Source organism: Macaca nemestrina, chromosome 6 (assembly GCF_043159975.1).
Source record: "Macaca nemestrina isolate mMacNem1 chromosome 6, mMacNem.hap1, whole genome shotgun sequence".
NCBI classification, from domain to species: Eukaryota; Metazoa; Chordata; class Mammalia; order Primates; family Cercopithecidae; genus Macaca; species Macaca nemestrina.
Window position 1 is genome coordinate 146,075,906 of NC_092130.1, and position 24,432 is coordinate 146,100,337.

General features: G+C 39.0%; 1 protein-coding gene across 5 annotated transcripts in view; it reads left to right on the forward strand.

Moving 5' to 3' along the window:
- The window catches only part of LOC105473061 (prolactin receptor), a 167,334-nt gene extending 147,115 nt beyond the window's left edge, over window positions 1-20,219 (forward strand). For all 5 annotated transcript variants that reach the window (XM_011726670.3, XM_011726668.3, XM_011726672.3 and 2 more), the window contains 5 exons: window positions 6,050-6,219; window positions 8,542-8,683; window positions 9,971-10,070; window positions 10,596-10,665; window positions 12,507-20,219. In XM_011726670.3, coding sequence (XP_011724972.1) covers window positions 6,050-6,219; window positions 8,542-8,683; window positions 9,971-10,070; window positions 10,596-10,665; window positions 12,507-13,511 — 1,487 coding nt within the window. In that variant the 3' untranslated portion in view covers window positions 13,512-20,219. The remainder of the gene's footprint in view (window positions 1-6,049; window positions 6,220-8,541; window positions 8,684-9,970; window positions 10,071-10,595; window positions 10,666-12,506) is intronic.
- Window positions 20,220-24,432: the final 4,213 nt, after the last annotated feature.

A 24,432-nucleotide genomic window follows, 5' to 3' on the forward strand; every position in this document is an offset into this window, starting at 1 on the left:
GTCAAAGATCAGATGGTTGTAGATATGAGGTATTTTTTCTGAGGGCTCTGTTCTGTTCCATTGGTGGATAATCTCTGTTTTGGTACTGGTGCCAGGTTGTTTTGGTTACTGTAGCCTTGTAGTATAGTTTGAAGTAAGGTAGTGTGATGCCTCCACCTTTGTTCTTTTGGCTTAGGATTGTCTCGGCAGTGTGGACCCTTTTTTGGTTCCATATGCACTTTAAAGTAGTTTTTTCCAATTCTCTGAAGAAAGTCATTGATAGCTTGATGGGGATGGCATTGAATCTATAAATTGCCTTGGGCAGTATGGCTATTTTCACAATATTTATTCTTCCTATCCATGAGCATGGAATGTTCTTCCATTTGTTTGTGTCCTCTTTTATTTCACTGAGCAGTGGTTTGTAGTTCTCCTTGGAGAGGTCCTTCACATTCCTTGTAAGTTGGATTCCTAGGTATTTTACTCTCTTACAAGCAATTGTGAATGGGAGTTCACTCGTGATTTGGCTGTTTGTCTGTTATTGGTGTACAGGAATGCTTATGATTTTTGCACATTGATTTTGTATCCTGAGACTTTGCTGAAGTTACTTATCAGCTGAAGGAGATTTTGGGCTGAGACAATGGGGTTTTCTAAATATACAATAATATCAGCTGCAAACAGGGACAATTTGACTTCCTGTTTTCCTAATTGATTTTGGGCTGAGACAATGGGGTTTTCTAAATATACAATAATATCAGCTGCAAACAGGGACAATTTGACTTCCTGTTTTCCTAATTGAATACCCTTTATTTCTTTCTCCTGCCTGATTGCCCTGGGCAGAACTTCCAACACTATGTTGAATAGGAGTGGTGAGAGAGGGTATCCCTGTCTTGTGCCAGTTTTCAAAGGGAATACTTCCAGTTTTTGCACATTCAGTATGATATTAGCTGTGGGTTTGTCATAAATAGCTCTTATTATTTTGAGATACGTCCCATCAATACCTAGTTTATTGAGAGTTTTTAGCATGAAGGGCTGTTGAATTTTGTTGAAGGCCTTTTCTGCATCTATTGAGATAATCATGTGATTTTTGTCTTTGGTTTTGTTCATATGATGGATTATATTTATTGTTTGCATATGATCCGCTTGGTGCAGAGCTGAGTTCAAGTCCTGGATATCCTTGTCAACTTTCTGTCTCGTTGATCTGTCTAATGTTGACAGTGCAGTGTTAAAGTCTCCCCTTATTATTGTGTGGGAGTCTAAGTCTCTTTGTAAGTCTCTAAGGACTTGCTTTATGAATCTGGGTGCTCCTGTATTGAGTGCATATATATTTAAGATAGTTAGCTCTTCTTGTTGAATTGATCCCTTTACCATTATGTAATGGCCTTCTTTGTCTGTTTTGATCTTTGTTGGTTTAAAGTCTGTTTTATCAGAGACTAGGGTTGCAAGCCCTGCTTTTATTGTTGTTGTTTTCCATTTGCTTGGTAGATCTTCCTCCATCCCTTTATTTTGAGCCTATGTGTGTGTCTGCATGTGAGGTTTGTCTCCTGAATACAGCACACTGATGGGTCTTGACTCTCTATCCAATTTGCCAGTCTGTGTCTTTTAATTGGAGAATTTAGCCCATTTACATTTAAGATTAATATTGTTGTGTGTGAATTTGATCCTGTCATTATGATGTTAGCTGGTTATTTTGCTCGTTAGTTGATGCAATTTCTTCCTAGCATCGATGGTCTTTACAATTTGGCATGTTTTTGCAGTGGCTGGTACCGGTTGTTCCTTTCCATGTTTAGTGCTTCCTTCAGGAGTTCTTGTAAGGCAGGCCTGGTGGTGACAAAATCTCAAAGCATTTGCTTGTTTGTAAAGGATTTTATTTCTCCTTCACTTGTGAAGCTTAGTTTGGCTGGATATGAAATTCTGGGTTGAAAATTCTTTTCTTTAAGAATGTTTAATATTGGCCCCCACTCTCTTCTGGCTTGTAGAGTTTCTGCTGAGAGATCCACTGTTAATCTGATGGGCTTCCCCTTGTGGGTAACCCAACCTTTCTCTCTGGCTACCCTTAATATTTTTTCCTTCATTTCAACTTTGGTGAATCTGATAATTATGTGTCTTGGAAGGGCTCTTCTCGAGGAGTATCTTTGTGGAATTCTCTATATTTCCTGAATTTGAATGTTGGCTTGCCTTGCTAGGTTGGGGAAGTTCTCCTGGATAATATCCTGAAGAGTTTTCCAACGTGGTTCCATTCTCCCCGTCACTTTCAGATACACCAATCAGACACAGATTTGGTCTTTTCACATAGTCCCATATTTCTTGGAGGCTTTTTTTATTTCTTTTTACTCTTTTTTCTCTAAACTTCTCTTCTCGCTTCATTTCATTCATTTGATCTTCAATCACTGATACTCTTTCTTCCACTTGATTGAATCAGCTACTGAATCTTGTGCATGCATCACATAGTTCTCATGCCATGGTTTTCAGCTCCATCAGGTCATTTAAAGTCGTCTCTATGCTGTTTATTCTAGTTAGCCATTCATCTGATCTTTTTTAAAGGTTTTTAGCATCTTTGTGATGAGTTCAAACATCCTCCTTTAGCTTAGAGAAGTTTGTTTATTACCAATCATCTGAAGCCTTCTTCTCTCAACTTGTCAAAATCATTCTCCATCCAGCTTTCTTCCATTGCTGGCGAGAAGCTGCGTTACTTTGGAGGAGAAGAGGCTCTCTGATTTTTACAATTTTCAGCTTTTCTGCTCTGGTTTCTCCCCATCTTTGTGGTTTTATCTACCTTTGGTCTTTGATGATGGTGACATACAGATGGGGTTTTGGTGTCGATGTCCTTTCTGATTGTTAGTTTTCCTTCTAACAGTCAGGGCCCTCAGCTGCAGGTCTGTTAGAGTTTGCTTGAGGTCCACTCCAGACCCTGTTTGCCTTGGGATCACCAGTGGAGGCTGAAGAACAGCAAATATTGCAGAACAGAAAATGTTGCTGCCTGATCCTTCCTCTGGAAGCTTCGTCTCAGAGAGGCACCCGGGTGTATGAGGTGTCAGTCAGCCCCTACTGGGAGGTGTCTCCCCGTTAGGCTACTCAGGGGTCAGGGACCCACTTGAGGAGGCAGTCTGTCTGTTCTCAGATCTCAAACTCCATGCTGGGAGAACCACTACTCTCTTCAAAGCTATCAGACAGGAATGTTTAAGTCTGCAGAAGTTTCTGCTGCCTTTTGTTCAGCTATGCCCTGCCCCCATAGGTGGAGTCTACAGAGGCAGGCAGACCTCTTTAAGCTGTGGTGGGCTCCACCCAGTTCAAGCTTCCTGGCTGCTTTTTTACCTAGTCAAACCTCAGCAATGGTGGATGCCCCTTCCCCAGCCTCCCTTCTGCCTTGCAGTTCGATCTCAGACTGCTGTGCTAGCAGTGAGCGAGGCTCCATGGGTATGGGGCTCTCCAAGCCAGGCACAGGATATAATCCCCTGGTGTGCTGTTTGCTAAGACCGTTGGAAAAGTGCAGTATTAGGGTGGGAGTGTCCCGATTTTCCAGGTACCATCTGTCATGGCTTCCCTTGGCTAGGAAAGGGAATTCCCCAAACACTTGCACTTCCTGGGTGAGACAACGCCCCACCCTGCTTTGGCTCACCCACTGTCCAACAAGCCCCAGTGAGATGAACCTGGTACCTCAGTTGGAAATGCAGAAATCACCCATCTTCTGTGTCACTCATGCTGGCATCTGTAGACTGGAGCTGTTCCTATTCAGCCATCTTGGAACTGGATCACGGATCACAAATTTTTAAAAGTTGGTTTTTAGGCAAATGTAGCTCATAATGCCAAGTACACTATAGTTACAGCCACTCTTTCCCCATCTGGTACAGAGATTGATTTAAGGAGGTGATAAATGAATGGAGAAAATGTCACTGACCAGCAGAACTGAGACTGGGGTGAGGCAAGCCAGCACCCAGCACCTGAGTCTCAGGAAGGTATTCACAAGGCCTGTACCTACAGGAGCCTACAGAAATAAATGCCTCCTTCGTCTTTTTTTTAATTCTTGCCAGCAGGGAGCCACTTCATTTGTTTTTATTGTGGTAAAAAACACAAAATACAAATCCACCATTTCAACTATTTTATAGTATGCAATTGAATGCATTAGTTTATTACAATGTTCTACAACCATCACCACTATCTAGTTCTGTAACACGTTTGTCTCCTTCAGTGAAAACTTCACATCCACTACTAAGCAGTTACTTCTCATTTCTCCCTTCCTCAACCCCTGGCAGCCACTAATCTGCTGTCTGTTTCTAGGAGTTTGCCTCATCTGGATATTTCATATATATATATGGAATCATAAAATATGTAGCTGTTCCACTTTTGTTTTTTGAGATGGAGTTTCACTCTTGTCACCCAGGATGGAGTACAATGGCACAATCTTGGCTCACCACAACCTCTGCCTCCCAGATTCAAGTGATTCTCCCGCCTCAGCCTCCCAAGTAGCTGGAAGTACAGGTGCACACCACCATGCTTGGCTAATTTTTTGTATTTTGGTAGCAATGGGGTTTCACCACATTGGTCAGGCTGGTCTCAAATTCCTGACCTCAGGTGATCCACCTGCCTCAGCCTCCCAAAGTGCTGGGATTACAGGCATGAGTCACCGTGCCTGACCTCTACCACATTTTTTATCCGTTCATCAACTGATGGACATTTGGATTTCTTCATTTTGGCTATTATAAATAGTGCTGCTATGAAAATTCACATACAAGATTTTCTTAAACATCTGTTTTCAATCATTTTGAGTCTATATCTAGGAGTGGAATTGATGGGCAATATGGCAACTCTAAGTCTGATTTTTTTGAGGAACTTCCAGACTGTTTTCCACAGTGGTTGCACCGGTTTACATTCCCACCAGCAATATTGAGGGTTCCGATCTCTCCATATCCTCACCAACATTTGTTATGTTCCATTTTTTGAGTTCTTGCCATGCTGGCACATGTGAAATGGTATCTCACTGAGGTTTTGATTTGCATTCCCCAGAAGGCTAATGACCTTAAGCATCTTTTCAGATGCTTCTTGGCCATTTGTCCCTCCTTGAATTTTGTATCCAATGCACTTCACTCACTTCAACCTAATCCCAGGCCTGCTCTCCAGCACCTGACATCAAATGCAATGTCGTAATTACAACCATGGTAGAGTGAAATAGTAGAGGCCACTTCCCTAAATCACATAGTTATGGGTTCAAATAACACTTTTACCAAATATGTGACCTTCAGTGGGTAATTTCCCTCTTCTAAGCTTGTTTCCTCCTCTGTAAAATTAATGGGTACAGTAATAGTACTTCATGGAGTTGCTGGCGGATTGTAAGAAATGATGCAGAAGTAGTATTTTATACAGTCCCTGGCATGTAGTAAATACTAGAGAAACATTAGCTATCATTTTGCTAATGGGAGTTTGCTAAGCATTTGTTGAATGAGTGACTGGGCCAACAGGCTGTTATCAGATCACCGAAAGGATCATTGCCAAAAAGCTCAACCTCCATTTAGCATATGGGAGAGTGGATCTCATTTACCAGAGGGTGTAATATGTATGTTGAATATAAGATGTAATTGCTGAAGTGAAGATGGAATCTGTAAACCTGTTATCTGCAGAGTTATAATTATCAATAGCTCATTCACAAAAAACTGTGTGTCACTAAGAAGAATCTCACTGCCAGCTGAGGGAAATAAGCTGTTTGAAATCTTTTCCCTATAGTCTTCCATGCCAACTCACACTTGCAAATCTCAGCCCCATTTTTATCACCTGGTCTCTGTCATTGTGAAAATTATGGGGATAGCTATGAGACTCTAACTGATGAAAAGCGAGAACATGCAGAGAATGAAATCCCAGCTGCTTATTATTCTTACCATCTAAACCTCATCTGCATGCACAAATATGATTGGTCACATACTAAGAGGTAGAAGACAAAAGGCCCTGGTATTTGGGGGGCTTATAGTACAGTGGGAAGAGTGAGATGATAAACAGAAAATGGAATTCCTAATAGAAAACGGTAAAGCCAAAGAAAAGGTGCAAGCAATGAGTGCTACTGGAGTTTGCTGTATTTCTGCAGTTCAACCAGACCCTCCTTTGGAGCTGACTGTGGAAGTAAAACAGCCAGAAGATAGAAAACCCTACCTGTGGATGAAATGGTCTCCACCTACCCTGATTGATTTGAAAACTGGTTGGTTCACGCTCCTGTATGAAATTCGATTAAAACCCGAGAAAGCAGCTGAGTGGGAGGTGAGTGATCCATATGCTTTTTGAAGGAACTATGGCCTTTGGCAAGGATAAAGCCCTCACAGCTGAAAACAGGTCATTCCTCCTAATTATTGGGTCACCGTATTGGCCTCCGATGCAGTTGTGACCCACCCAGATGTGAAAAGCCCTTCTCACCTCTATTGAGATTGATAGGGGCTCATCTTCACAGCTCTCCTTGGGCTCGTTTCTTGCACTGCACAGGCACTTGGCAAGGTTTCCAACCTGCCTCCCTTAGTACATTTTAGACCTAGACCCTCATAAGAGTACTTAAATGGCACCAGGTGGGAGGGGGTATCTCAGTATATCCTCCATAGTCAATGGCACAAAACCATAGTAAATGTTTATATTCACTTTAAAATACTTCAACCAGGCCGGGTGCAGTGGCTCACACCTGTTAATCCCAGCACTTTGGGAGGCCGAGACAGGTGGATCACCTAAGGTCAGGAGTTTGAGACCAGCCTGATCAACATGGAGAAACCCCATCTCTACTAAAAATACAAAAAATTAGCCAGGTGTGGTGGCAGGCACCTGTAATCCCAGCTACTCAGGAGGCTGAGGCAGGAGAATCTCTTGAACTCAGGAGGTGGAGGTTTCAGTGAGCCGAGATGGCACCATTGCACTCCAGCCTGGGCAACAAGAGCGAAACTCCATCTGAAAAAAATAAATAAATAAATAGGCTGGGCGCAGGGGCTCACACCTGTAATCCCAGCACTTTGGGAGGCTGAGGCAGGTGGATCACTTGAGGTCAGGAGTTTGAGACCAGCCTGACCAACATGGCAAAACCCCATCTCTACTGGAAATACAAAAAAATTAGCCGGGCGTGGTGGCGGATGCCTGTGATCCCAGCTACTCGGAAGGCTGAGGCAGGAGAATCGCTTGAACCTGGGAAGCAGAGATTTCAGTGAGCCAAGGTCATGCAATTGCACGCCAGCCTAGGCGACAAGAGAGACTCCGTCTCAAAAAAATAAATAAGTAAAATTTAAAATTAAAATAAAATACTTCGACCTAAAGAAATAGTAAGTAAATTGCAGGCAGTACAATATTCCACCTTTGCATACTTTAGTATATGCCTCTTTTAAAAAGGCACATTTCCAAACATAGCCAAAATAACAGGATCACATATAGGAAAATTAAAATTCCTTAATCTCATTTGATACCCAGTCCCTAGTTTAATTCCTCCCAATGTTTCCAAATATCTTTAACAGCCACTTTGGCCAAACCAGAATCTGCTCCTGGATCACACATTGTAACTGGTTGTTATATCCCTTCAGTTTCAGTGTAATGAGGAGACTGGGCCACTTGTCCCATAGAGTATCCCACCTTGTACATTTCTCTGATCAGTTCTTTGTGTGGTCATTTAGCTAATTTCTCTATGCCTCCATTTCCTGTAGCCAGACTTAATTAGATGTAGGCTGAACAGTTTTTACCAATGATTGGTAAATTCAGAGGTGATATTATGTACTCCATATTGTATTTAATCAGATGTCAAAAACCATCTGGTTGATCCACCAGAAGTGATGCTAAAACTGGCCCCTGAATTGAGGAGATGACACTGATCCCTGGATTGTAAAGTCATGTTTAATTTGTATACTACTACTTTACCATACATGAATGCCCAATTCTCTTTCACCTCGTATCTTTAACACCAATTTATTATTCAATTGGTTATTTCATTAGGATTTAAAAGCTAACAATTCTTGAATTTTGTTTTGTTTTGTTCCTTTGAGATGGAGTTTCACTTTGTCACTCAGCTGGAGTGCAATGGCACTATCTTGGCTCACTTCAGCATCCGCCTCCCAGGTTCAAGGAATTCTCGTTTCTCAGCCTCCCGAGTAGCTGAAATTACAGGCATGCACCACCATGCCCGGCTAATTTGTATTTTCAGTCGAGACGGGATTTCTCCATGTTGGTCAGGCTGATCTCGAACTCATGACCTCAGATGATCCGCCCACTTCAGCCTCCCAAAGTGCTAGGATTACAGGCATGAGCCACCGTGCCTGGCCAATTTTGTTATTCTTTCTACATTTATTAAGTAGTTGTTTTTCATAAAGTGGGAAGGAGGCAGAATATTTGACTTTTCTGAAGTAGAGTCCCAAATGGAGAGATAGAAAACCTGCTAAATTTTTGTGTGAGCAATTTTAAGAGGAGGAAGAGATAGGGATAAGACAGTGAGCAGTGACAGCAGGGAATTCTCTGTGTATGGTTGTTCAGCCTAACTCCACCATAGTTTATTTTTTAGGGGAAAACTCTCTTTCTTCACAACAAATGTCAGAAGTGACTTCTGTTTTCCTTATCCTACCTTAGACCCATTTTGCTGGGCAGCAAACAGAGTTTAAGATTCTCAGCCTACATCCAGGACAGAAATACCTTGTCCAGGTTCGCTGCAAACCAGATCATGGATACTGGAGTGCATGGAGTCCAGCGACCTTCATTCAGATACCTAGTGGTGAGTGTCTTGGCTCTTTTTTGCTTATGTCCCTAAATATGTTTTAAATGGTATGTTTGCATATAATAACTACTAATAGAGAAACCATTGTGAGCCTTAGCCAGAGCAATAGAGGTGGGTTTATAATCTTTCTGCCCAATACAAAGACATTTTGAAGAGCAGCATTGCTCCCTGGATTACTGTCAGTGGAGAATAGTTCTAGGATAAGGCTACAGACATGGGCCTGGTGCCTCAAGGGGCTTGATGGTCAGTTATTCTGCTCCCACCGTCTGCCCCATTCCTATCATTTAGAGGATTTGGTCAAGGTCGTCCTCTAGTTCTTCCAGAATTTATAAGGCAGTACCCTGTCTCAAAGACATGAACCAGTGCTCAGTCTCTGCTATGGATTACACTTCAGTCTCTTCATGAAGACACAGGATATAAGATAGACAGCTCCAGCAAAGCACCTGAATTCAGTAGCTTGTCTTCTATAAGGGAACAATTCAACTTGCATTTTTTAAATGTTTTACAGCTTGTAACACCTGTACCTTATTTGGTCCTCCCAACCCTCCGAGGTATTCAGAAAATATGATTATCATTAAGAATTAAAAGTGAAGAAACCAAACCTCAGCAAAGTTAGGGGTCTTTTCCAGAACCATGCAGGAAAGTCTAGCTCTTCTAACAACTTGCCTGACCAAAGTATTAGGCTTTCATTGGCTTGGCATACTGGAAAGGGTACTGAACTGCAAATCAGGCATGCATCTAGTCTGACCAGTCCTGACTCTTACTTAACAAAAGCACAGGGTCTAGAGGCAGAAAGCCTGAGTTCAAATGCCAGCCTGCAACACTATAGTTATATGTTCATTGGTAAATCTTTCTTTGATTCCCAGTTTTCTTATCTTTTATAACAAAGCAATGTAGGCAAAGAGGTTAACGCCATTGATGGCTTTTAGTAAGAACTTAGTTAATGTTAGCTTTTATTATTGTTACTGCAAATGACCATGTGACCTTGGATTTCCTCTTTAAAGATCAATTAAAAAGAATATGTGGAAGGATTTTTAAATTTTTAGAGTACTATAAAGCATATGCAACATATTAAAATATTAATAATATTGAAAAGAAAATAGCCCTGTCATTGATGATACTTTGGATTGCTGTTCAAATAAAAAAATATATATAAATGGAGGAAAACATTTTCCTCCATTTACCATTTCCTCCTTATAAACATTTAAGAGTTTCATTCATTAGGTTTGTTTGTTTTTAATGATGCTGTACGTGATCAGAGCTTTCTGGCTGTTTGTTTTTTAGACTTCATCATGAATGATACAACCGTGTGGATCTCTGTGGCTGTCCTTTCTGCTGTCATCTGTTTGATTATTGTCTGGGCAGTGGCTTTGAAGGGCTATAGGTACTTCACTGTCTCTCAACTTTTCCTCCCAATCATGATAGTCAGGGATAACGACAAAAAAGATAATACAAAGATGATGGACACCTGTAGGTAATCTTCACTTTAGCCATTAGATGTAGTGTGTTTGCCCATTAAAAAAAAAAAAAAAAAAAAAAAAAAAAAAAAAAAAAACTTTTATCAGTGCTATAAAAAGTAGAAAAATTGACTCATTTCAGGCTGATGTTCTTTCTATGAAACAGAGATTCATAGTTGTGAAACAGTAAAAATCTGGCAAGAGTAGCTAAACTCAAGAGAAGCAAATAGTCCAAATAATCCACTAACTTCAAAATCAGCCTCCTTAATTAGCTAGAGTTAATTTTAATATAGGCCTCTGTAATTTTATTTTCATCATTGATTGTTTCATGGAGCTGCCAAACTCTAAGTCCTATCTCTACCATAGTGCATATAGTGGCTATTATACTAACCTTTCAAAAATTACAAAGTCAGAAATGAGTCATTTAGCCAATCTCATGAATTATTTTATAGCATGGTGACCTGCATCTTTCCGCCAGTTCCTGGGCCAAAAATAAAAGGATTTGATGCTCATCTGTTGGAGGTAAGTACAGGAGGCAAAAAATGCAGTGTGATTCACTGCTTTGTAGTAATTAACTCCACACACTCACACACAGTCCCTGTCAGTTCAGCCTGGTAGTTTCAGCCAGCCTTTTTGGGCTGTCTCTCCTGGTCAGCATGTGTGTTAACAGAAAGATGTGTCAAGTATGAGGGTACTTACTTTCACACACTAAATGTCAGGGGGCAAAGAGAGAAAGTCAAGAAAACATGGAAACACATTTATTGATTTATCAGATCTACTCATAAGCACAGAGATAAACATTTGTACAAATAATCAGTTTAGAAAGAGAGTGAATATTTTGATTAATGCGAAACAGGGACCCACCACCAGCCCCTCAATCATACATTGGTAGAAACTTCTACTTGAATGTTCTTTACATAAAGTCATAGTAACAGACTATCCTATTGCCATTATCTCTCACTTTGGGCACTCAGTTGAGACCAGATCAGTACAGTGGGGCCATGTGTTTGCCAGGGCCCAGTTGGGCTGATTCAAGAGGGAATTAAATGGTGAGTGTTTTGAATGAAAAGACGGGTTAGAACATTTTTAAATTTTTCTCCACGTTGAAATAGTTTCAGTTTGGCTTTTAAGCTTAACACTGACGTATATAAAAGGAACTAGCTGTACATTAAGGCAAATACCACTTGACCCAGCTGCTCTGGATCTGACAGTGTAAGAATAGAAGAAGTGAGCCCTGGATAATCTGGCTTGTCTGTGTTCACTTTGGTTGCAAATATCGAAGCAGGGACTAGAGCCCAGGAGTCCGGGATCCTAACCCAGTGCTCTTCCTCCACTATCCAGTGTAGCATTGACCTGATAGAACCAGCATGAATGTCTCAGCAAACTAAATTAGTTACTGTCCAGCTCACAATGTAACCTGCTAGCCACAGAGACTTAATGATAAAATAGCTACTTTTGTCTCAAAAATACGTATTAGCATTCTCAATGATATTACCTCTAATCCTCAAAAGAACCCCCCCCCCCGCCAGATGGGTAGTATTCATATTATTTTCTACCTTTTAAAAATGGAGAAGCTGAGGTTCAGAGAGTAGCTTGTCCAAAGTCACATACCCCGTAATAAGTGATCAAGCCAAGACCTAGGTCAGTACCTGACCCAAGTCAGAGGATAAGAAAAAATAGGCGAGAGTGAGAGGAGGAGGTAGGAGGAAATAGGAGGGGGAGAAGAATGATAGGAGGGAGAAGAATAGGAAGAGGGGGGAATATGGAATAGGGCAAAGAAGGAGGAGAAGAGAAGGAGGGAGAGGAAGTAGAGTAGAAGAAAACAGTAGGTTAGGAAGAGAGAGGAGAAGGGAAGGGGAAATAAGAAGAGGAAGGAGAGAAGGAAGAGGAACCACAGAAGGAAAAGACAAGAATCCACTTACTATTGCCAGATTCTAAAAGGTGATAGAGGAAGTTAGGATGCCAGCAACCACACCCCTGCCAGTGGGCCACAGTGTCAGATGCATGCATGAGCACTGTGGGTTTAGAAGTTTCACAAACCTTCATTTTACAGTTATCTGTTTATTATTGTATGTGTATATACTACTTGCCCATTAAACTCATGATTATTATTGCTTGGAGAGAGACTGAGTTAAATATCCTGAGTTTATAGATAGATAGATAGATAGATAGATAGATAGATAGATAATATATCTGCTGAATAGTATCCAGAAGGTGATTCTAGATGGCCTGGCACACAAATGTCTGAAGTTTGAGATCTTCCCACCTGCTCGTGGCAATGAACAGATACCACTTAGCAGGGATGCTGATTTGGAATGCTATGAAGCTAACAGCCATCTCTTCTTGTGTCCGTGTTTTAATAGAAGGGCAAGTCTGAAGAACTACTGAGTGCCTTGGGATGCCAAGACTTTCCTCCCACTTCTGACTATGAGGACTTGCTGGTGGAGTATTTAGAAGTAGACGACAGTGAGGACCAGCATCTAATGTCAGTCCATTCAAAAGAACACCCAAGTCAAGGTATGAAACCCACATACCTGGATCCTGACACTGACTCAGGCCGGGGGAGCTGCGACAGCCCTTCCCTTTTGTCTGAAAAGTGTGAGGAACCCCAGGCCAATCCCTCCACATTCTATGATCCTGAGGTCATTGAGAAGCCAGAGAATCCTGAAACAACCCACACCTGGGACCCCCAGTGCATAAGCATGGAAGGCAAAATCCCCTATTTTCATGCTGGCGGATCCAAATGTTCAACATGGCCCTTAATACAGCACAACCCCAGATCCTCCTACCACAATATTACTGATGTGTGTGAGCTGGCTGTGGGCCCTGCAGATGCACCGGCCACTCTGTTGGACGAAGCAGGTAAAGATGCTTTAAAATCCTCTCAAACCATTAAGTCTAGAGAGGAGGGAAAGGCAGCCCAGCAGAGGGAGGTAGATAGCTTCCATTCCAAGACTGACCAAGATACGCCCTGGCTGCTGCCCCAGGAGAAAACCCCCTTTGGCTCCGCTAAACCCTTGGATTATGTGGAGATTCACAAGGTCAACAAAGATGGCGCATTATCATTGCTACCAAAACAGAGAGAGAACAGCGGCCAGCCCGAGAAGCCCAGGGCTCCTGAGAACAGTAAGGAGTATGCCAAAGTGTCCGGGGTCATGGATAACAACATCCTGGTGTTGGTGCCGGATCCGCATGCTAAAAATGTGGCTTGCTTTGAAGAATCAGCCAAAGAGGCCCCACCATCACTTGAACAGAATCAAGCTGAGAAAGACCTGGCCAACTGCACTGCGACACCAAGCAAGTGCAGGATCCAGCTGGGTGGTTTGGATTACCTGGATCCCGCATGTTTTACGCACTCCTTTCATTGATAGCTTGACTAATGGAATGATTGGTTAAAATGTGATTTTTCTTCAGGTAACACTATGGAGTACATGAAATGTTCAAGAATATAGTCAGACTGACACTACTAAAGCTCCCAGCTCCTTTCATGCTCCATTTTTAACCACTTGCCTCTTTCTCCAGCAGCTGATTCCAGAACAAATCATTATGTTTCCTAACTGTGATTTGTAGATTTACTTTTTGCTATTAGTTATAAAATTATGTGTTCAATGAAATAAAAGCACACTGCTTAGTATTCTTGAGGGACAATGCCAATAGAAATATCCTCTGGAAAAGGCTTTCGTGATTTGGCATGGGACAGACGGAAATGAAATTGTGAAAATTGTTTACCATAGAAAGATGACAAAGGAAAATTTTCCACATAGGAAAATGCCATGAAAATTGCTTTTGAAAAACAATTGCATAACCTTTACACTCCTCCTCCATTTTATTAGGATTACCCAAATATAACCATTTAAGGAAAGAATGCATTCCAGAACAAATTGTTTACATCAGTTCCTATACCTTACTGACACATTGCTGATATGCAAGTAAGAAATAATGCCTCCATTTTTTTCTTAAAATAGTTTAGATATGTTAAGCATGGATTTTCCCCCTAAATTCTATTTTAAAGCCTCTATAGAATATAGTTTGGAAATTAAAATTTTCTTACACAAGGGGCAGATGAATTTCATGTGAATCCTTTTAGGATGTTTTCCTGCTTCATTTCAGCATAATAGATAATTTATTATACACCTTAGTCTTTTCTTAGTTAAAAAAAAAATTCCCTAAAGACTAACTTTAAAAGAAAACCACAGCAGGATGCTAATGGAATTACTGCCTTACTGTACATACAAATTCTACTTTAATACAAACCCGTAAGTTTAACAATGTATTTTTGAAGACTATTTTTCTATAACTTAAGTAAAATAAAAGACTATTTTCTATCTTCCCAGTACAGCTGTTTACGTATTCAGTGGGTAAAGTATTTTCTGCTGCGAGGTTATAATGTGTATTTACAGTACATAGTAGTATATGCAGTTCCCATTTGTGGAGTAAAATGCCATACCAACCCAAAGCCCACTGTGAAATATGAAGTGAATGACAAAATTCAGTTTCCAACACAATGTAGCATAGTTTATCCGATTCTTTTTATCTCCAGGACACTTTAAACGACAACTACCACCACCACCAACCTAGGGATTTAGGATTCTCCACAAACCAGAAATTATTTCTCCTTGGAGTTTCAGGCTCCTCTGGGACTCCTGTTCATCAATGGGTGAATCTTCCTAAAGCTACCATAAAAAGGGAGAGCTATGATTTCTAACAGCTGTTTAAAAGAGAGAGGTTTTGTTTTTGTGAGAAATCTTGAGCCACAAAAAAATTTTAAGCAAAGCCAGGAGTTAGTGTCTCTCTGAAGTAAATTCAACTGCAAAATCTTGGCAGTGGCAGAAACAGCTCATATCAGAAGTGTCCAAATAAAGGTTCTGGGAAACTAGGTATTTGTATAGCAATGGAAATAGCTCCAAAGTTCAGAGTGTGGTAGTGAGAATCTCCCAGTCAGTTCCAATGCCAGGCTTCCTGAAAGAAGTCAAAGCTTGGATCTTCATTTTAAAGGGCGCATCCATGACTCATCTAACACCCTCCCTCTATTTTTCCCTTCACTTGATGGTAAATCTATTCTCTGTGTCCATTTACTAGCTGGACATAGAGAACTTGAGCTCACCTCTGCGAGTCAAATATTCCCAACTAGCTCATACTGATAGCAACTGGACTCAGAGGTATCCCCCCGGCCCCGTTTGAAAGTGAACACATCGCCAATGTTTTGAGAATGTCAAAAGCAATAGATATGAAGCTCCATTTTCCTAACATATTAAAAATATCATGTGAGTAAGGGAAGCATGTGGGAAAGTTGTCCAAGCTCATTCAGTCCCCTAAATCCTCAATACTTAAACTGTCTGAGAACCAACTGCATAGGCATCACGTGAGCAGTGTTTGAAAATTCTGTTTGCAGAATCTTAGGCCTTATCTCTAACCTAAAGCATCAGAATCTGCATTTTACTAAGATCCCCAAATGATTCAAGTGCACACTGAAGTTTGAGAAGCACTGTTCTAGACAACCATTTCCACTATTTTAGTTATTTTAGTTATTTTAGTGCATAGTTACAATCTTCTTTTGGAAAGGACAGATCAAGTCTGTTTGACTTGCAATGAACAACACTGCAGGTAAGAAGACAAAAAAAGAAGCATATCGGTAGTTTAAGATTCCCATTACGCTGAATCTTACGTGAATTCACATAAAAGAATGACCTGCAAAAGTATACACAACTTCTGAAAGGCCAAGGAATATAGTCTACCTTGAGAGGCATTAACCAAAGACAGTCACCCTCAAAGCCAATGCAGACTAAACCTTTCCTAACATAGTCTATTCTTCTCTAAGAATAGAGAAGATATGTATCAGTCACTCTTAAAGTCTGAAAACCTAAACATAAAAGTAATCTGCTTTTGACAGATAATTTTTTATAATACATATGAAAAACTGTGACAGCTAAGGACTTGAATTAAATCCCTAAAAAACACCAATTAGCCACTCATCAAGCCAAGACTAATTCTGTGATCAGTTAGCACTGTTTATCTGAATTAAGCTTTTTTGTGGTCTAACAAAAAGGTTTTTTTGTGGTCTATCAAGGAGACAGCTGTTCAAATGGAAGGATACATGTGGGGCGGGGGACAGTCAGGAGACCTGGATTCTGGTCCTAACTGCTTTGCCTTGGAGAGATTAATTCCCCTCTCTAAGCCTCAGTTTCCTCTGAAGATGTTGGACCAGATAACCTCCAAGGTCCTTTGAAACTGACTCCTGGATTCCATGACTCACTGAATATTTTTCTGCAAAAATAATTCCAACCAATGCCTTCTATCTTAATCTAACAAAAAATTGCTCTTCGTCATAGAAATACAAAGTAATCTTCAGTGATGTGCTCCTTATACTTTGCTTTTTAAACCGTCAGTTCCAGTTAGTCTTAATATATTGCATGTGCATTTTATAAGTGATATGTGTACAGAATCATATTCTAAGATTATGTGCAAATATATGTGTAGAAAGAGGCATTAAAAAAAGAGGCAGGAGATTGAAAAGAGACATATTAAAGGAGGCACTAATCTTTAGAAAAATGATCTTTCACTGAATCAAGCCATGCTCATTCCTTGCTGAATCCAACAGCCCCAAATCTCTTTTCTTATATCTGGCTGTTAATTTTTTTCCTCGCACCTTCCTAGATTATTAACAACCATTGCGCAGTTGGCTCATGGGTCCTTACACTCTGAGTTATAATAAGTTGTATTTTTATAAACAAATACCTAAATATTCAAGTTTTAAGGCGCATGGAAACTGAATCTAGGCAGTGGGTGATTGTGTAGCTTACAACCCAAACAGCAAAAGGTTCCGATTCGTTCTAACAGATGTGTATAAGCACAAGTTAGTATCCACTGTGTCAGATATTTAACAGATCCTACATTTATTAGCTATTTAACAGACTCTACATTTTCCTAAGTGCCTAAGACCAATCCTGGTAGTCACTTAAGTACAAAAGACTCACTTTAACTGGCTTGATCTGAAGGGGTCAATCCTTTACTGCCTACACAAGATCTGGGCGGTTTTGCTGTGTGTCTTGTGATGACCCAGCTGAATGTGAAAAGCCTGTGAGTTATTGAGCAACCAGAGGCCCCTGCATTCCAAGAAGCAGTTTGGCTCTGGGGAAACTCTGGCTTTCTCTTTCCTCAAGTGTCCACCACTGCCCATCATTTGCAGAAAGACTTGGCCCTGCCTTTAGCAACTTCCCTATCTGCTTAGAGTAGACAAGAAAGAAACAGATTTGTGCACATTTTACAAAGTGCCTTCCTCTAGTTTTATTTTTTTTTTAAGTTTTCATTTTTCAAGGAAAAATGTATTGATTAGAAAGTAACATTTGCCTTGTAGGGAGATAGATAGATAGATAGATAGATAGATAGATAGATAGATAGATAGATAGATAGACAGACAGACAGACAGATAGATAGATAGATAGAAAGACAGATAGATAGATGAGAAGAAGCCAGAAAGGGCACAACAAAATGCTCTAAGGGTCAACCAGCAAATGTTCAGTGAATGTTTTTTACGTATTGCTTAATTGAATCAACACAGAGCTGTTGTGAATAGTGTGACTTACTTTGCCTGATAAGAAATTGAGTCTGGCTGTGATTTGGGGATAAATCTGCCACGCTGTGATTTGAGACTCTTCATACCAAAACATATTGATACGTTTTTGAATGTCTTTGGCTTACATGCCTAAACCTGAAGAGAACAATGCATGTACATTGGAACTTTGCACACAAACAGAAAAATATAAATGACTTTGAATTACCATCCCAAGTGTTGCTAACATAGATGTGCCATTGATGAAAGTCTCGTGTGTTCTTGAGTGAACAAATTTCCTTTTCTGCCTTTTTGGCTCAAGCACAATAATACTGTCACTAAGACAGTGACTGAGCACTCAATGTCCAAGACTAAATCACATCGCCATGACTAAGTAGGCTCTCTGTCCTGGGATGTCTTTTAAAATCTGGACATCAGGTTCCTTACTTGTTAAATAAGTGGGTTGGCCTAAAAGGTTTCTAAGACCTCTCATGATCTAGGTGAAATCCAGGGTTTCAGGTCAGTGTCCCTGGTGCAATGCAAGAAAGCCTTGCTGACATGCCCTTGGCCTGAAGCAGCGAGCACGTGAAACTGTGTGACAATGCTTAAGAGAAAAACAGAGATCTGTTCCTCCAAGTCAGATTGATTTAACATCCTTGCTTTTCCTTTTCCTTCCTAGCTTTACGTATTTATAGGGTTTTTACTTCTTCTCCAGAGCCTACTATTTTTCCTAAGAGTTAGTAGCAACCATAGGATCCACAAGAAATGAAATTATTCATAAACAATGACTTTGGCACTGCAAAAGTCTGAGTCAAAGGTTAAATCAGTCACACAGATATCCAAGGCCAAGTTGAAGACCACAAGTATATCCCATTTAGAGATTTGCATGCTAAGAGACTAAGCCCACATTCATTAATTATTTAGTTAATTCAAAGGCCACTAATAAATCCATGCCCAGCCTGGGCAACATAGTAAGACCCAGTCTCTACAAAAATTTTAAAAATTAGCCAGCCATGGTGACACGTACCTGTAGTCCTAGTCACTTGGGAATCTGAAGCCAGAGGATTGCTTGAGCCCAGGAGATCGAGGCTGCAGTGAACCGTGATTGTGTCACTGCACTCCAGCCTGAGTGACAGAGGAAGACCTTGTCTCAATAAATAAATAAATCCAAGCTACTTTGATGACTAGATACTGGAGGTCTTAAGGAGAAGCTTTAAAAATACAGATTGATTGCTTCAGAGAAATCCTATTTATAATTATGATCTGAACTTATTCTATGATTAGCAAATATATCACCTGAAAATAAAACAGGAGTTCTCTCCCCAGATTTTTGTTTTTCAGGATGGTGAGTTTTGGTCTAGGACCCTCATGGCACCCATTTCAATAAAAGGAAAAAGATAGTAAAATAGGAAATAGGAAGTTTCCAGAGAGATCTGGGCATCTCAGGATTCCAGGAAATGCTGAGACTAACCCACTAAATCCAAATTTTATTGGATATGGTAAATCTAAATATGTTCAGTGTTCTGAACAGATTTTATGAGTTTATGTCCAAGAGAGGTACATAATTCACAAACACTATCATGCTGGCAGCTGTTTTATCCACATCAATTCCCCTGATTTAATGCTCTGTTTTCAATTTAGAAAGTATTGAGACATATAAAGTCTCAAAACAGGAAAAACCTATCTTGTTTATAAGGTGTGCTCGATAAATAGACCACAGATAACCTTAGTCTATTAATTAACTCTCAGATAATCTTAATCTATTCATTAACATTCTACTTGCTGCTGATTAAAAAGAAAGAAACCCTAAAACCTTCAGCAACTGAAGTAGTAATATAAAAAATAACCTTTACTAGTTATGGTCAAATTAGGCTTCACTTGGATAAACCTCAAAATGTAGTCTGAGTTTTTCTGTGTACACTTTACAAATCCTGAGGAAAAAAATCTTTTTTCCATGTTATCTGAAAAACTATATGGTGAAGAGACCTCTGAAAAATAATTTGTTTTATGAAATTCCTGAAAAGCTAATTGTGAATTTTTTAAAGAAACTACCTCCCCTTTGTGTCCTAATGTCCTTCCTTCAAAGCTGCATATAGTTTAGAAATGAAAGATGTCACGTCTCATGCTTTGACTGGTTTTTGGTGGCATATTTGATGTATTTGCCAAGTGGCATTCCTGACTTCACAGTAACTGTTACATTATTTAGTACTATATTGCTTTATGTGGTTCAAAAATAGTATACGCCATACTGAAATATGTAATCCTCATGTTGTGAAACTCATCATGTAATACAAATGAAAATCATTACTTAATAACTTACAATTTATCCATATGTAGTTGCAATATGATTGTGTCTATGACTATAAAAAAAACTGAAAAAATATGTAATGTATTTCTGTTGAAACGGTGAATGTACTAATTTTTTTCTTAATCTTTGTCTGGAAGAAGGATTCTATGTCATTCATTGTACAGCTGCTCTGGGGTGTTACACATTTAAAGTACAATCCAACAGTGGTTTAAAAGTCAACCTCTCGGCTTTGTTTCATGTGACTGCTGAAGCTTCTCAAGTGTTCTTTGTGTGATGAGGCTTGCTTTTGTGCTTCATCATTCATTTTAAACATTGAAAAGTCTCATGTGGAAACCAAAGCAATCTAGAACCAGCCTGTTGGGTGACTGTGTCTTCTGTAAAGCCATATTGAAGTGAAGCTATACGTAATAGCGTAAGGTTCCATATTTTCAAAGCTACCACTACCTCTGCTTTTCCTCTTTCCCTAGAAAATGCCAAGCAAAATTCCCCAACACTAAGTGAGAAATTAGAAGTAATTGTTATAATTATATTGCTGGGCATATATATATATATATACACACACACACCTTCTAATTCATCACTTTGCAGGGTTATGTGAGAGTTTCTGAATAACCATTCTTACATTTTTACATTTTATAAAAACTGGCTGCAAGAAAGGTTCAGAAAGAATACTTAGTAAGTCATCAGATGAAAAACCAGCAAAACCATAGAGTGCAGATTTTTTCCTAACTATAAGTCACCTCATAGTTGTCCAAAGCCATGATAATGATATCTCTTACAAACTGACTTCTGTAACCCCCCTAGAAATAACCCTTTTCCTTATTTGATTTTAGCCATCAAACATAGTATGATGTGGGAAAAGTCAGTCATTTACCAGGAATAATCTTGTTTTGATTTTAAAAACTCATTTCTGTATGTAGTTATTGTAATGTCTATTTTTTTAGACTTAAAGATTTATAGAAGACTATAGTTATCTGATTTGTTATTTTGCATTTTTCATTCTGTAAATCTTTGCTTGTGGCACATTGTGCTCTCTGTTTTCCATGGGTTTATTCATTTGTCTCCTTCTATTTTGAGGGGACAACATGGGTAGTTAAATCTTTGTGAATAGATTGGAGATAATGCTAACTGCTATCATAACATCTTCATTTTTATTGCATGCCAAAAACAATGCCTGCCAAACAAAATCTTAGACATCCCAATATAATGTGTTCATTATATTTCTATTCACACCATTATTGAAAATACCCAGCTCAGTGCCTGGCTTAATAAATGCTTAATTCCCTTACCTAATCTTGCCCTATTTTTTAATTTGAAATGGAGATGAGCAAAATAACACATTCATGGCTGAAGCATTTTTTTGGACATTTCTTGTTGCTAAAAGATCTATAATCAGGACGTTGTTTATGTAAGTTGGACAAAAAAAGTTCTTCCCGTCTATGTCCACCCTTCCATATGATTGCAAAACAAAATTCCCCTCCTTTACCTCATCCCTATAACATAGGAGCCTGAGAAAAATGAGGGAAGATGGAACCAGATATAAGGAGATCCAATAAGAGAAGCTTATTTAAATATTGTGAAATAATGGAAAAACCAAAGCATTTTTTTAAGTGGGGAATCCTTTTGAACAGTTATTATTTATCCATATTGCTAACAACAGTTTTTCTGACAAAATCCATCAGATGAAGTGCAAATGGATAATCTTTTACTTTTAATGGATCTAGAACTAGAAAGTTTCACTTACTGTTCATGTTTGTGTTGCAGAATTGTGAAATGGTGTGTGGTTTTGCTTTCCAAGTTCTTCTCTGCCTCCTCTTAATTCTCTAATGCCATGTCTTACAGAAGAATGAGAAATTTCTTTCTTACTTGAGTATCATGCTCTAAAAAACTTGGCTTCAGTCAAAGAAATGCTAGCTCTCCTGTGCTTATATTGAAGCCATCTGCCTTTAATTTTTGGGTCCTCTTATATTTTTAAGGTGCAAAATTTGAAGTCTCAGTCACCAGACACAGGATCTATATAATTAATGGTGAGCTGGAGAAGTAATATGTAACTAATTTTTCAAAAGCATTGAATATACTTTCCCGAAAGAAAACAGAAATTAAATATTGCCACATCTTGCCAGATTCCCATCTGACACCTTAACCTTGTCAGGTTTCCTACAACTTACTAATCAAGTTTTATACCTTGTAAATCTCCCCAGTTTTTTCAGGGCTGAAAGATGCAACTTCTATTTAATAGAAACTTTGAAATGTTGGGGTAAGGGAGCAGTGGGGGGACAGGGGAGAAGGATAAGAAATAGAATTATTGAAAAACCCCCAACAGGGACCTTCCTGGCCAGAATATGCAGAGTAACTTTTGCTGGCTTTACCTTTGAAAGTCCCTCAAAACCATGCAGATGAAACCGAGCCTGTTTTTGATACTGTCAGATGCATTCTACTTTGGAGGTCCCAATACCTAAACTGGAATTCTTGTATCTACATCTCCTCCACCATCCCCCACACCGCCCCTCAATTCCTGTTGCCCCTGCTAATGTTAAGCATTTTTCTCTTGTTATGATCAGGTTCACATTAAAAACAGATACTTACAAACTGACTTGAAGCACAGATACCTTTACGAATGTGATAAAATATTTTCTTAAGAAAAAGAAAGAGGATGTCGGTCAAATAAAACACTACGTGGATGTTGATTGGTGAACACTGGTGTAAGAAAAGGGAGCTCAGGAATTTTTATTACTGTGTTTGTAAATGAGTTTGAAAGAATTTGTAAATGCCACTGGTACATTTTTAAGGTGACACATTTGCTCATTATAAAGTTATTAAAAATTACAGGGTAAGCTTAAATGACATTTGCCAGTAGTTTTACTTTACATAATCAATATTGATATTGTTGCTGAACTATGTAACTTTATGATGCATTTTTCAGTCCCTTTTCAGAGCAAATGCTTTTGCAATGGTAGCAATGTTTAGTTGAAATTGACTTAATAAATTATTACCTGAGCAATGGTTTTTGGAGGGTCTTTATATATGTATGTGAAATATGCATTACATGAAAAATTTAACTTGAAACAAGTTTTTCTTCTTTGCCACAATAAAATGTATTAGAATAGATTTTTTAAAAGAAGGAGGGGGGACTGCATTTTAACTCTGAAAATAAAGTATGCAGACACATGCTAAAACATTTATCTTAGGACACTTACGGGTGGCATTTTTTTCAAGCAGAAATCTTTGTGCTCACCTTTGAACACCTCTGATTTTATTTTCCTACTAATTCTAAATCAAAACTGAACACACATTTCCCCAGTCTTTATTCGTCTGCCAGACTCAAGCCTTGAAAATGCAAGCATGCTTGGAAGCATCCAGAAGTTTCTTGGAACTTCTCCTGGGAACAACCAAGAACAATCAAAAGGAGAGTTTCCAAACCTGAGATTCCATCAGCTTTCCCAAGTTTCCAAACCTGAGATTCCATCAGCTTTCCCAAGTTTCCAAACCTGAGATTCCATCAGCTTTCCCAAGTTTCCAAACCTGAGATATGATCAACTTTCATTCAACAAGCCACAAATCTCGGGGCCAAAGTTTCACATTTTCTTTTGTTCATGTTTTCCTGACTAGAATTATTCAATGTCGTTACTTAAAACCAGCTGTGAGTTCATCATCCATTTGTGATCTTTTATTTATTGCATAATATATTTCACAAATACTTGAAAATATATAGAAAAACATAACAAAGACTCATTTACCCACATCCAAATCTTATAAATATTCATACTTTGCCTTGTCTGTTCCTTTTTTAACAAGCATTCATTTAATATCCCAGATACTGTCATTTACATCCCTCAACAACTAAATTCTCTACCTCTCTCTTCAGCAGTAACTACAATCCTAAAGTTATTATATATCCTTCCCAGCTATTTTTAAAATGCATTTGCCTCAAATCTATCTATCCTTAAATAACATGACCAATTACTTTGGTATTTATGAGTTTTGCATAAAAAATAGCAGATAACATTACGCACTTTGATTTTTTTTCATTCGGCATTGGGTTTTTGGGATACAAATAGCTCCAGCTGCTTAGTTGTATATTATTAAGCTCCCTATTTATCAACATTTAATTTCCACTGCTTTATGCATACAACTGCTGTAATTGTATACATACGTATAATTTATTAATCTCCCTATTTATCAATATTTAATTTTCATTGCCATAAATGGCAAAAGTTGTGTGTATACCACTACTATAATTTTACACATATATATAATTTATTAATCTCCCTGTTTAGCAACATTTGATTTTCACTGTCATAAGTGCCTATGCAATGAGTATTCCTATGCCAGTCTCATTGGAATATGTGCAAAAGTTTCTCCAAAATATACACCTAGAGGTGGAATTGTTGGGTCATATAAAAGGCATATCTTAATATTTCCTAGATACTGA